The following is a 12,576-nucleotide window of genomic DNA, read 5'->3' as shown; positions in this document are numbered from 1 at the left end:
TAAGTATTGTCAGAAACCTTTCTGTTTATTGTTTCAGACTCTATACAGCGCAGTCGCGGAAATTAAATTGCATTTTAAGCAATAACCTAAAAATATTATTCTATAGAACAACATTGAGAGAAAAGAGTGAAATAATATGAAACGTGAAAACTGAATTTTAACATTGGAACATCATTAAGTTAATTTTCGAAACTTACATGGGCTCCCTTTTATTATAGGATCTTCCGCAATTCGAGCCTGTTACTTACGCCACTGGGCATTTTTATTCAAAGTAATCACCACTAGGAATCGAACCCAGAACCACACGCACTGAAAGCACTCACGCTAGCTGTTTGACTACAAAGAAGCAAATGTACTCTCCTCGATCATAATTTCTAAACAAGCAAAACAAAATTTGTAAAAAGTATGAACACATGACTGCAGACTTTAGATGTCAATATACTTTACATGCTTAGTACATTCACCTCGTCGTAACTAAGTGAAAGTTGTAAGAATATGTTATTTGACAGGAGGACGGGATTTGAACTTAGGACTTTTGTTAACCCGAGACCGACACGCTTGGTTTTAATGAGCATAAATACTTGTCAAGAAAATTTCTGTCTTTACAGACGTTAAAAATATGTTTTCCTTTTCACATTTTCCCTTGGAACGTTCACACATGAATGTAACTAATGAATATTCCTGCTGCGTATATGTAAACAAACTCAGTGTCGAAACACAAAAGAACTTATGAATGACCGCTCAGCAGTCGAGGAGGCAGCACAGAGGTGAAAAGACTTGAGGAAAGAATAAAAACATTTTATACATGGGAGTTACAAGTTGAATACGTTCTGCGACAACGCCCACGAAAGAATTTTTGTTATTTAAAAAGAAAGAAAAAGCCATCTTTTTCTCCCCATCCCATCAGTGGTTCTTTTTTTAAAAGAAGACAGTTTTCGCTGTTCCATGATAACCAAGACCTTGAAATTACTCCGTCACAGACGAGTGAGCAACACACCGTTAGAGCAAAAGTGCAAAGTGAGTGGAGTGAAGTTAGTGGCTGCCAGGCAGAAGGACGTATCGAACTTCTGGGCCATGACAAGTTTCGTGACAATAGTTGTTGAAGCGGATACAATGGATCCAAGTTTTCTCATCGCACGAACTACGACGTTTTACTTCCTTCATATATGGCTGTTCGCGCTTTTTTCAAGGTAAGTAAAAGTGATTCCTGTAGATTCATCATGTTTCTCCTTTTTTGCATAATTAAAACTATTGGGATTTTAGTTCAATGTCAGTTGGTTATGCTTACTGCTGTTGATCACTACTTGTTCACTGTAATTGACTACAGTGTCGTTGCTGTACTTTCAAGGGACTGAGCTGTGCAGGTAGTTTCCCCTTTTTTCCCCTTAATTGGGCGCAAGGGAGGTAAAATCAATGAAGTAAACAGTATATGAACAAATAAGAGGGTTTTCGTTTCAATGTCGGAAGTGTCAACACATTATTAGCTCAGTGGTAGAGCGCCCACGTGCCTAGTAATCTCGCTTCGACCCTAGACCAAGAAAACTGAAGACACTGTTTCTCTAGCATTATCATTCCACCTATTCTTCTGTAGTCATTCACTTGTGCTTATCATCGAGCGGTCCCGGGTTCGATTCCCGTTGGGGCACTCGGTCGAAAAAGTGTAAAACGCTAGGCCAGCCACCCTCAATGACGTTTTCCTGGGTTTTCCTCATTCACACCAGGCAAATGTCGGGGTGGTATCTAACTTATAGGTCCCAGGCCGCTTCCTTCCTTCCCGAATCCTTTCTTCCTTCCCTTTCCTCGGATTGTGTGCTCGCTGAGGGACGTCATCCCTCAAATCGTGTTAGATGCTGAAAGCCAAGAAATCTAAATCCTAAATCCCTTGTGCTTATCATCTGTCTCTACCCTGAATGGGGGCCACGGTGACTCAGAGCGGTTCACCTCTGGTGCATAGGGTCCTTGGTTCGATTCCAGCTTGTGCCACGTGAGCTTTGTGGTGGACAAACACCATATGCGTGAGTTTTCTCGAGATTCTCGCGTTTCCTCCCATTTCATTCATTTCGCATCATCGTCGTCTCCTTTAGCCAGATTTCATTTAATTTACACTGAATGTCATAACTAGGATACGTTAAAGATTTTATTTAATATATTTTTTTTTAAATCACGTTAAACTACGGTGTGATTTTCCAATAAATATTTTTAATTAAGCGAGAATCGTAGGATGAAGAGTGGCCATCTGAAAAGTTAGTGCGTGTAGTGTTCGTAATATACAGTTCGATTCCTTGTGGGCATTGCAATAATTAGAATATTTTTCGTCGGGGAGTGGGGTGTTGCTCCGTACTTATGAGAATTGAATTAACTTATCTGTGATCTAATAGTATTCTAGGGGAGCTAATAGTGTTCTAGGGAAGACATGACCCCCTCTAGCTGCGCCTATGTTGATGGGAATATACAGGGTGGCCCAAAAGTAGATATACACTCAACTCATTGCTTTATATTATTTCTTATTGTTATCCATCAGGAAGACTTAGTATCTTTATTTGTTCTTAACGTCTTTTTACTTATTAAGCTCGGAATAGCCGAAGCAAATAAACCTGTAAGCTAGGATGTTATACTTGATCAAAGCAGGGGTGTATACCTACTTTTGGGCCACCGTGTATATTTTTCAATCTTTATATCATAAGGTAAAGAGAGCTTACTTGAGCCAAGAAATAGTGTATTCCAGCTTAAAAAGAAAGGTACCAGTGTTTAAATGACAGAGTGCCCACCTCTGGTGCTGGGTGTCCCTAGTTCGATCCCAGTCGGAGTGAGGTTATGGTGTACAATATCGTGTTTTTTTGTAGGTTCTCCCGTTTCCTTCCATATTCTCAATCTACCAATTTGGTCAAAATCATATTCAGTTTCACAGGAGACGTAAAACTGAAAATTTTATTTATTTTTTGGTCTAAAAGGCCAGAAATACTACAGTGGAAGTCCATAAGATCCATCATTCATTTTCCTAAGATCCATTATCCACATCCTAATCAATGATTCTAATCTCCAGGAACACTCCGTTCCCTTTTATTTAAACATGTTGTTCTAGTACCGTATACGACTTTTATCCAAAAGTTAATTGACTGTTTAAAATCCCTGTCATGGCAACAGTCCTTTAGAACCTCATCACTAGATGAAATGTTAGTCTCATACAGCGTAGCTATTCACAGAAGGCCTTATGCAGAGTCGTTTTGACGTATGATTAACGTCGTACTTACGGCCTGACTATTGCAGGAAACATATGTTAATCGAACTCGTTAGTATGGCACTAATCACGCGTCAGAACGACTCTGCATAAGGCCACATCCTTGTAAGGTCAAGAGAGTTTGAGTCGTCGCATAGCTCACCTTTTTCTTTATATTATTTTAAATACTCAGGAACAAAGACAAGGAACAACCTCGACGAAAAGTTAAAAAGTAAGCCAGCTAGTATAAGCGAAGAAGCGTATTTTATAATGTTATTTCCATACAGTGGAAAAATAAGTCGAAAGACTGTAATAGTATACATGAGAACCTCCTGATCTGCGTTTCTTCTGTGTTCTATTACCACTTCTACATGAAATACCATAAATGTTCTACGTAGTGCAATAGTAAGAAGTATCCATGTGCACAAGACATGCGATATGCGTTAAATCCCCCCCCCCACACATAATCATAGATAAAGTACAAGGGCTCTACACTAACTAACTAACTAACTAACTCTATGGTCTATGGAACCCGGAGGTTCAGTGCCGCGTTCACAAAAGCTCTCCACTGACTTCTATCCTTAGCTAATTGGATCCAGTTTCTACTTTGTATTCCTATCTCTGCGAGATCCATCTTAATATTGTCCTCCCATCTGCGCGTAGGTCTTCCTAATGGTCGTTTTCCTATGGGTCTACCAGTCAAGACTTTGAAAGCGTTTCTACCTTCTTCCATTCTAGCTACATGACCTGCCCACCTAAGCCTCCTAGACTTGACGACCGTTGGGTAAACCGTATAATCTATGTAGTTCCTCGTTATGAAGCTTCCGCCATTCCCCATTCTCGTTCCTCTTGGGTCCGAATATTCTTCTCAGGATCCTGTTCTCAAATACTTTCAGTCTATGTTCTTCCCTCAGAGTAAGCGACCATGTTTCACAACTAGTGCTCTCAAACGGGTCGGGTTGACCCGACCCGACCCGAGTCGGGTCGGGTCAGCTCGGGTCGGGTCAGGTCAGCTCGGGTCGGGTTGTCGGGTCGGGTCAGTCGGGTCAGCTCGGGTCGGGTTACGGGTCGGGTCGGGTCAGGTCAGCTCGGGTCGGGTTGTCGGGTCGGGTCAGTCGGGTCAGCTCGGGTCGGGTTATCGGGTCGGGTCAGTCGGGTCAGCTCGGGTCGGGTTACGGGTCGGGTCGGGTCAGGTCAGCTCGGGTCGGGTTGTCGGGTCGGGTCAGTCGGGTCAGCTCGGGTCGGGTTATCGGGTCGGGTCAGTCGGGTCAGCTCGGGTCGGGTCAATCGGGTCAGCTCGGGTCGGGTCAGTCGGTTCGGGTTATCGGGTCGGGTCAGTCGGGTCGGGTCAGTCGGGTCAGTTCACTTTGGTCAACTAAGTTTAGGTTGAGCTTAAACTCGGCTGGAGTCGAAAACTGCTGTTTTACACTAGCTGCCTAATTAAAAATAGCAATTTTCAATTTATTTTATAGAAGCCATAAATGTATTTTGAACACTTGCAGCTAGTGTTTTTATGGTAAATGCTTATTTTTGTACTTGTGTGTACTTTAATTTTAAAATGTGGAAGATTGATTTTACCAATCGACTGTAATATTAATATCTACGCCAATATGGAGTCTGGATTAAGAACAAAACTAGAAGTTGTTTAAGCAAGGCCAAAAGAAAGATTGGATATGGACGACCAAGCCCAAGCAGGGCCGCGGTAGCTCAGTGGTAGAGAATTCATCTCTGGTGCATGGTGTCCATGGTTCGATCCCAGCTTGTGTTAAGTAGGCTTTGTGGTGGAGAAACGCCGTGTAGTGGGTTTTCTCTGGGTTCTCCTGTTTCCTCCCACTTTCTTTATTCCACCATTTCATTCATTTTTCATGGTCACCATCTCTCTTAGCCTCGAAGCAGAATCGAGGGACCTTAAACTCAGGGGTGTAGCCAAGGGGGGGCCATCGGGTCCAGTCCCCCAAAATGGTTTCCTGCCCCCCCCCCCAAATGACCAGCTTTAAAAGCATCATAGTAAAATTATCTCGCTTGCTTCATTTAAAAGCAACAATGTTATTGACAATTAATAATTTACGGTAAAATAGTATGGAGAAATATTGTTTTTCCATACCGATCAAAAAATAGGATACATTTTTGTGACAGCAGATTACACAATTTACTGCGATTTATATTTGACAGTTTAAAGACAAACATTTTAAATAGGTATTATAAATACAGCCATAAAACAAAGGTACTAAACTGATTTGTAAGTACATTATATTTTTATATGCTTTAAAAAGTATTTTAAAAGACAGAGAATGGAAAATTTGGTGAGAAACAATGTTTTTATTCAGTTTGGATTTCATTCGCTCTCTTTTATTTCTACTCAGTGTAATAAAATAATTGTTTTTTTTTTTTTTTTAGTCACGAATAATAAATAAATATTTTTGTCAGGAAACTATAAAGAAATTAAGTGAAATTTAAAGAAAATCAATCTCGTGTACATAGGTTCTGTATACAAGGTCTTAAATTTAAATAAAAAGGTAACCAAGAAAAGTTTTGTTGCTTTTTCACCCACCACCTTCGAACATCGATACGTCACCTAACCTGGAAGATCAAAAATAGTCCCCATCAACATCGACGACCTTCTGAAAACGTTCTGGAAGGCCATGGAATTCATCGCGGTAGAAGTTGGTGGGCCGTGAAACGAAGAAGGTATCAGGTGCATTTTGGACTTTTACTAGGGATTTGAATTGGCGGCCTCTAAGGTGACTGTCCAAAGAATGGAACAGGTAATAATCGGACGGTGCAATACCCGGGGAATATAGTGGTTGCAATATTGTTTCCCATCCAAGGCGGAGAATGGTGTCCTGAGTCATCCTAGCCACGTGGGACTTAGCGTTGTCCCGTAAACGAGGACCCATTTGCAATTCAGAAGTGATGGCTCCAGAGTTTTGAGTTTTTGTTGAGCACAGCTCAAATGCTGACACTACACAGTTGCATTGATACTCTGACCAGCTGGTAGCAGTTCCCGATGCACGATGCACCAAACACACAGAAGGACCTTTTTCTGGTACAGTGCTGGTTGCGGCTGTTTTGAAATCGGTTCATGGGATGCTAACCAATGATGACGGCGCCGTGGAGCTTCGTATAGGACCCACTTTTTATCACATGTCAACGCCCTGTCCAGAAATGGCTCCGAAACAGTAAATAAACCCATGCGACTGCCGCGTTGCCTTCTGGCCCGGAGTCAAAACATGTGAGACCCAACTTGTAGTGCTTCCCAACTTGATGGATGTGCTGCCGAATGGTTTCTCCACACACTGAATTGTAGTCCCAGTTCCTCTTTGTACATGTGTTGGTCTTCTGGCATGTGGTGTTTTCGGGTGTTTGGTCATCGACCCTAAACTGGTTAAACCATCGCTGCACTGTCCGCGTCGTCACGACACCCTCAACAAAGGCCTGGCATATTTTCTGTCCCGCTACAGCGGCGTTTGACCTCCATTTGAACTCGTTCAGCATACATGCTCTTATGACGCTCTGTGGATGTCCCATGTTCCCTCTGTCTTTACGCAAGTTCACTGTGTATCTGAATTGCCACAACCAGGTAGTATGTTGGATATACCCACACCAACAACTGACGTTCGCCTTATCTCCACTCGCATTCAACTCACGGTGTGAGGTCCAATTGAACACAGACCTCCACGAAAAGGGACAGAACTTTCTGGTTATCTTTATAGTTATGCACAAAAGTATAGCGTTTGGTTCCGGGCAGTAGTTCTTGATTAAGCATAATAAAAACTATCTTGAATATAATTTATGGATAATAATAATAATAATAATAATAATAATAATAATAATAATAATAATAATAATAATAAATAAAATAAAATAATAAATTTCCTTTCTTTTAGGCCTGAAAAACACTAGCAGCAACACATTTTTTGCTTTGTACATTGTAGCCCCCCCTCAAAAACGACGGGCCCTTCCTACACGAACCTGCTGGCTACACCCCTGCTTAAAGTGAATATTTCATTTTATTTCACCAAGCCCAAGGACATCGATAGAAGAACAAGATAAAGATTGGATATGCAAGACGAATTGCATAGTAATCTTGCTCTTGGCCTTGTTTTGGTGATCACCAAGTAGCGATGAGCGTATTTTCTAGCTTTCCGTATAGTATGAAATACCATAATCAAAATCACACTTGGTCTTCATTTGTACCGATGAGGTGAGCATTCTTGACTCTTGTATAGCATGAAAGATCACCAAGACTACGAAATGCAGGACCAAGACTTGACTGCAAGACAAAGAATAAGACGCAGTATTGATGACCAAGACCTAGGGAGAGAATTGTTTGAATTTCATTTGTTGGGCTGAAAGTGATGAAATAAAATTAGTACTTTATAATTAAATATCAACCTGTATTTTTAAATTCATATTATGTATCTTCTTACGTGCAACTATATATACTGTAAAATACGTTTTAATTACCGAGAAAGAAAAATCAAAGTGGTACGGGTCCCGGAATCATAAGAACCTATTTTGGAATGAAAGTTGAAGGGTTGGAAAAAAATCGCAGGTGTTCTCCTGTTTCCTCAACCCTTATCATTGTAGTTAAACGATTTCCTTTTGTCTCCGCCAAGAGACTCTTGCTACTGCCTTCCGAGAAGACGCCCTGCCGTCCCAGCAGGTGAGAACACTGACCTTGAATAAAAATTTCGTCACATAGAACTAAAGAAAAAAAATAAAATAAAAATAAATAAATAAATAAATAAATAAAAAATAAAAATAAAAATAAATTTCTCACACGTCGGACATTGGTATCAGTTATAAAAAGAAATAACCAAACCTCAAAAGTGCCAAATATTCATTAAGATGCATATACAAATCCCCGCTTGATCTAGCTAGTGGTTAACGTGTAAGACTTCGGTACACGTGGTCCGGGTTCAATTCCCAATGGGAGTGCATTTTGGTGTTCACCAAGTGTTGTGACCATAGTGCTCGGATCGGGTCAGCTCGGGTCGGGTTACGGGTCGGGTCGGGTCAGGTCAACTCGGGTCGGGTTGTCGGGTCGGGTCAGTCGGGTCAGCTCGGGTCGGGTCACTCGGGTCGGGTTGTCGGGTCGGGTCAGCTCGGGTCGGGTTGTCGGGTCGGGTCAATCGGGTCAGCTCGGGTCGGGTCAGCTCGGGTCGGGTTGTCGGGTCGGGTCAATCAGGTCGGATCACGGGTCGGGTCATTGGGTCGGGTCAGTCAATTCGGGTCGGGTCGGGTCGGGTCGGTCTTCAACCCGACCCGTTGAGAGCACTATCACAACCATACAGAACAACAGGCATGATTATCGTTTTATATATTTTAAGCTTCAAATTCCTCGACAGGATTCGCGACAACAAGAGATTTTGAACCGAATAGTAACACGAATTCCCTGCTTTTAGTCGACATTTAATTTCTTCGTGAATATGATTTTCGTCTGTTAATATTGATCCTAAATATTTGAAAGTATCCACTTTATCAAAGGCATTATTTAATATTTTAACGCCTCCACAATTTGCCGTATTACGTTCCCGACGCACTTCCATGTATTTAGTTTTCTCTGCATTTACTTCTAAACCCATGTCCCTGCAAGCGTTTAATATCACACATGCAGATATAAAGTACAAGTACGTTCTTATTTATTTTCGTATCAGTCGATAACTAAATAAAAGTCGCTTTGTTACCCCCTTTGTAAGTTCTTACACACTCAATGAATAATCCCTAAAAGTATGAGCGTCCTGCTCCTTCGGGAACTACTATATCCCGAAAGACTAGACATAAATACATGTATATGATCACATGGAGGTAATTTTGCCCACGAGACATCTCGAAAACGAGATTAAAATAACAAGTATACGTTTTTAAACTCACGACGAGACGAAACATTTCACGAATCTCGTTGACAACACTAATTCACCAAAATCTTATATCTCAAACCTTGTTTTAGTGTTACATAATTCATAGTACAGAAACTATAAGTGCATAAAGCAATTATTCGAACACAATGTAGAGCATAATCAACGTGTAAAGGCCTTACACAATATATTCTCCAATAATAAAGATAGTTTCAATGTTGTTATACCGCACTTTTCATGGACCTCTCGAGACGCGTAAGGATTCTGATAGCTTCTATTGTGCTGCCAAAATGTCTTGAGCCGTGGCAAAAATGCGAACTAAAGCTCACACCCTCACACACCCACGCGTTGAGCCAATAAGGGTTCAGCTGTTGCTAAGCGAGAGAAAACGAGTGGAATTCCTTCAGTGGATAGCAGCGCTTGCAACGAAAGACTAGGGATCAAGTCAATGTGGCATATCTTTAGATGGAATTAAGATTTTAAATAATAATCAGACCATTAATTTTTGAACATAAATTAGGAAACGTGTTAAGAAAATTTTTGAGACGAGAAGAGAAAATTTCTGAGACGGTGGCTCAGTGGTAGAATGCTTACCTCTGGTGCGTGGGTTTCTTGGTTCGATCCCCAGTCAAAGAAATTTGTAGTGGATAACATCGTGTCCATGGGTTTTCTCGGGGTACTCTCGTTTCCTTCTACATTCTCATTCTACAAATTCTTCCATTATCATTCACTTGCCTTAATCATCATCTCTCTTGGACTAAAAGGTATAAACATGGGATGTTAAACTGAAACATTTCATTTCATTAAAATAAAATCGATTCATTCTCTGGAGCTTTGAGAAAAGAAGTTAGTGTGATAAATACCTTCTTAGAATAATGACTGTACAAAATATTATGTTACAAATTTTTTTCTCTGCTAACTCAAACTTCCGGCTACTGTGAAAGATTGCTGACAACAGTAAACGATCATAGGTCAAGGGTTACTCACCATTCTTGAAGAAGATAAATAATGCAAATACAATTTGTTTATATGTAGATATAGAATTTCATTGCTCACATAGTCATTGTTTTCTGAACTTGGGAAATGAAGAATTTGTACTGAGTTTGACTTTGCCCTGTGTCTGCATTCTTCTCTTATTTATATTTGCTTCAATTTTATGTCTGGTTTATCTTTGTAAGTATAGACATGTATACGTATAAACAGTACCGGTATTCGAAGTGGAAAAAAAGCAGAGGCGGTCTTTTATTATGATTTTGACTCGACATATCAGCTACCTAAATATTGAAATACAGTGAGGGTATGTTACCTAAAAGATTGCATTTCTATTTCTACAACGACTGAAAACCATTGGAGATTATCTCTGTAGTTACGGGTGGGGATGGGGGTGGGGGGCATGGAGAAACTTTGATCCCCTACCAACAACTTTCTGGGGGGAAAAAATAAAAAAAATATTCCCCTATGTTGTGTTATAGAAAATTATACCCGAAAATGCTCAAAAAACGAGTTTTTATATTACCGGTAACAATTTCCTGCGGGAAAACTCTCAGACATATTGCAAGCCCCCGGAAGATTCGCCCTACAGCAGGTAATCCCTAAATCCGCCCATGCTCAAAACACGACATTTATATGCGTTAAGATTGGTATAAAGGGACTAGTTTTGCCGATAGATGTGACTACAGTCCTAGTATCTCTCTCATGTATTTTTTATCTTTCCCGAAAATTTACGATTTCTCGTACAAATTTCAGTCTAGAGTCTTCAAATTTTTAGAGAAGGAACTTCATAACCTATTGAAGGCAACAATCCGTGCCGATTTTTTAAATTTAGAATTTTCTTCATTGTTGAAATGACTTAATTGTTGAGATTGAAAATCCAATTATTTAACCATATTATGTTTCAATAATGAAGAAAATTCTAAATAACAAATCAGCACGGATTTTTGCCTTCGATAGGTTATGAAGTTCCTTCTCTAAAGATTTGAAATTTGAAATTTGTAAGAAAATTCGTGAATTTTCGTGAAAGGTAAAAAAATACATGAGAGAGATACGAAGACCGTAGTGACATCTATCGGCAAAATTTGTTCCTTTAAACCTACCTTAAGGCAAGAAGACACACACATACATAAGAAAGAAACAATTGATGTGGCACATCAAAATATACACTAGATGAACTTCTTTGAGGACGTCTTACTTTAAAAACAAAAGGCAGGAAAAAGGTAACAAAAAATGTCGGTATTATCAACTTAGAAATTATTTCTAGATGAAATAAAATCTTTTTTATGTGCAAAGCTATTCGTCAATTACTGTGTATAAAATGGATTTATTAAAGGTATTTAGCATCTAATCTCCAGTGATGGTATGTCTTGATCACTGAAAAACCAGAGGCGGTATGGCATACCACCGCATACCGTCTCAGTTCGACCACTGCGTATAATTTTTAATATGACCACGTAAACTATTTTTAATATGACCACGTAAATTTGCAGTAGTTATATTAAAAATTTTGATAATGATAAAGAGAAGAATCAATAAAAGGAAGATAAGAAGTACAAATTCGTATGTTCTTTGTGGATCACTAAGCTTAGCCTTGCCAGATGTCCCGGTTTGATCGGGACAGTTCCTGTTTTGCGGGGTTGTCCCGGCCAATTTTGAGTCTAGCCCTAGTCAGACGAAGAAATTTAGTTTCTAGTCGCGAAGTTATCAACTTCTATCGTTTTCTCCATAGAGAAGTTTGCTGGAAAAGTCAACGTAAGAGGACTAATGCTCTGCAAAATTAACCTTGTAATGACTTGCAGTGAATTCTTTAATAAAATAAAGAACAATAAGTGCTTTATGAGAAAGGTTCATTCAAATGAAAAGTATAAGCCTGAATAATGTGTGGTAGTTCTTCCTTCCTTTCCTCCGCGTATTATGGATGTGAAAATATAGTGCTACCAAAATGTCTTGAGCCGTGGCAAAAATGCGAACTAAAGCTCACACCCACGCGTTGAGCCAATAAGGGTTCAGCTGTAGCTAAGCGAGAGAGCGTGTTAAATAGTTTTGAAAAAGCTATCCAATTATTTCAAAAGCAACCCCCTATCCCCACCCCTTTCGAACTTACGGAGGTAACTTTAAAATTGTAAATGGGAACTCCCATTTCTTATTGCATATTTGGATTCTGCAGAAAAAATGACAGTAATTTGACCTATAATTGAAAACAGTACCTTCACGGATGGCGCTTGAATCGACACAGCAAAAAAAGGGGGGCGACAAAACGTTATGAAAATGCTGCCTCTCAGTATCGTACTCTGTGGCCATGCGGTTAGAGTACTAGACTCCTGAATCAGAGGTCGTGAGTTCGATTCTCGCACAGAGTAACATTTTTATGTGATTTTTTTATACCCAAATAATGAATTCATACATTTTAACTTTGATAAAAAAATAATGAATTTGCAAGAAAACCAAATGGCGATAAAAATGGTTTGTTTTTGTTGTAAATAACCCTATGAACTCTAACCGTAA

The 12,576-nt window shown here is 39.9% G+C and overlaps 1 protein-coding gene across 1 annotated transcript in view; it reads left to right on the top strand.

Moving 5' to 3' along the window:
* Positions 1 to 720: 720 nt before the first annotated feature.
* Positions 721 to 12,576, top strand: part of LOC145672458 (peroxisomal N(1)-acetyl-spermine/spermidine oxidase-like) — a 71,444-nt gene continuing 59,588 nt past the window's right edge. The window contains exon 1 of the mRNA XM_081741615.1: positions 721 to 1,190. Coding sequence (XP_081597741.1) covers positions 946 to 1,190 — 245 coding nt within the window. The 5' untranslated portion in view covers positions 721 to 945. The remainder of the gene's footprint in view (positions 1,191 to 12,576) is intronic.

Source organism: Thermobia domestica, chromosome 2, assembly GCF_964235325.1.
Source record: "Thermobia domestica chromosome 2, izTheDome1.hap1.1, whole genome shotgun sequence".
NCBI classification, from domain to species: domain Eukaryota; kingdom Metazoa; phylum Arthropoda; class Insecta; order Zygentoma; family Lepismatidae; genus Thermobia; species Thermobia domestica.
Note: the sequence above shows the minus strand (reverse complement) of the source record. Positions and strands in the feature narration are given on the sequence as shown.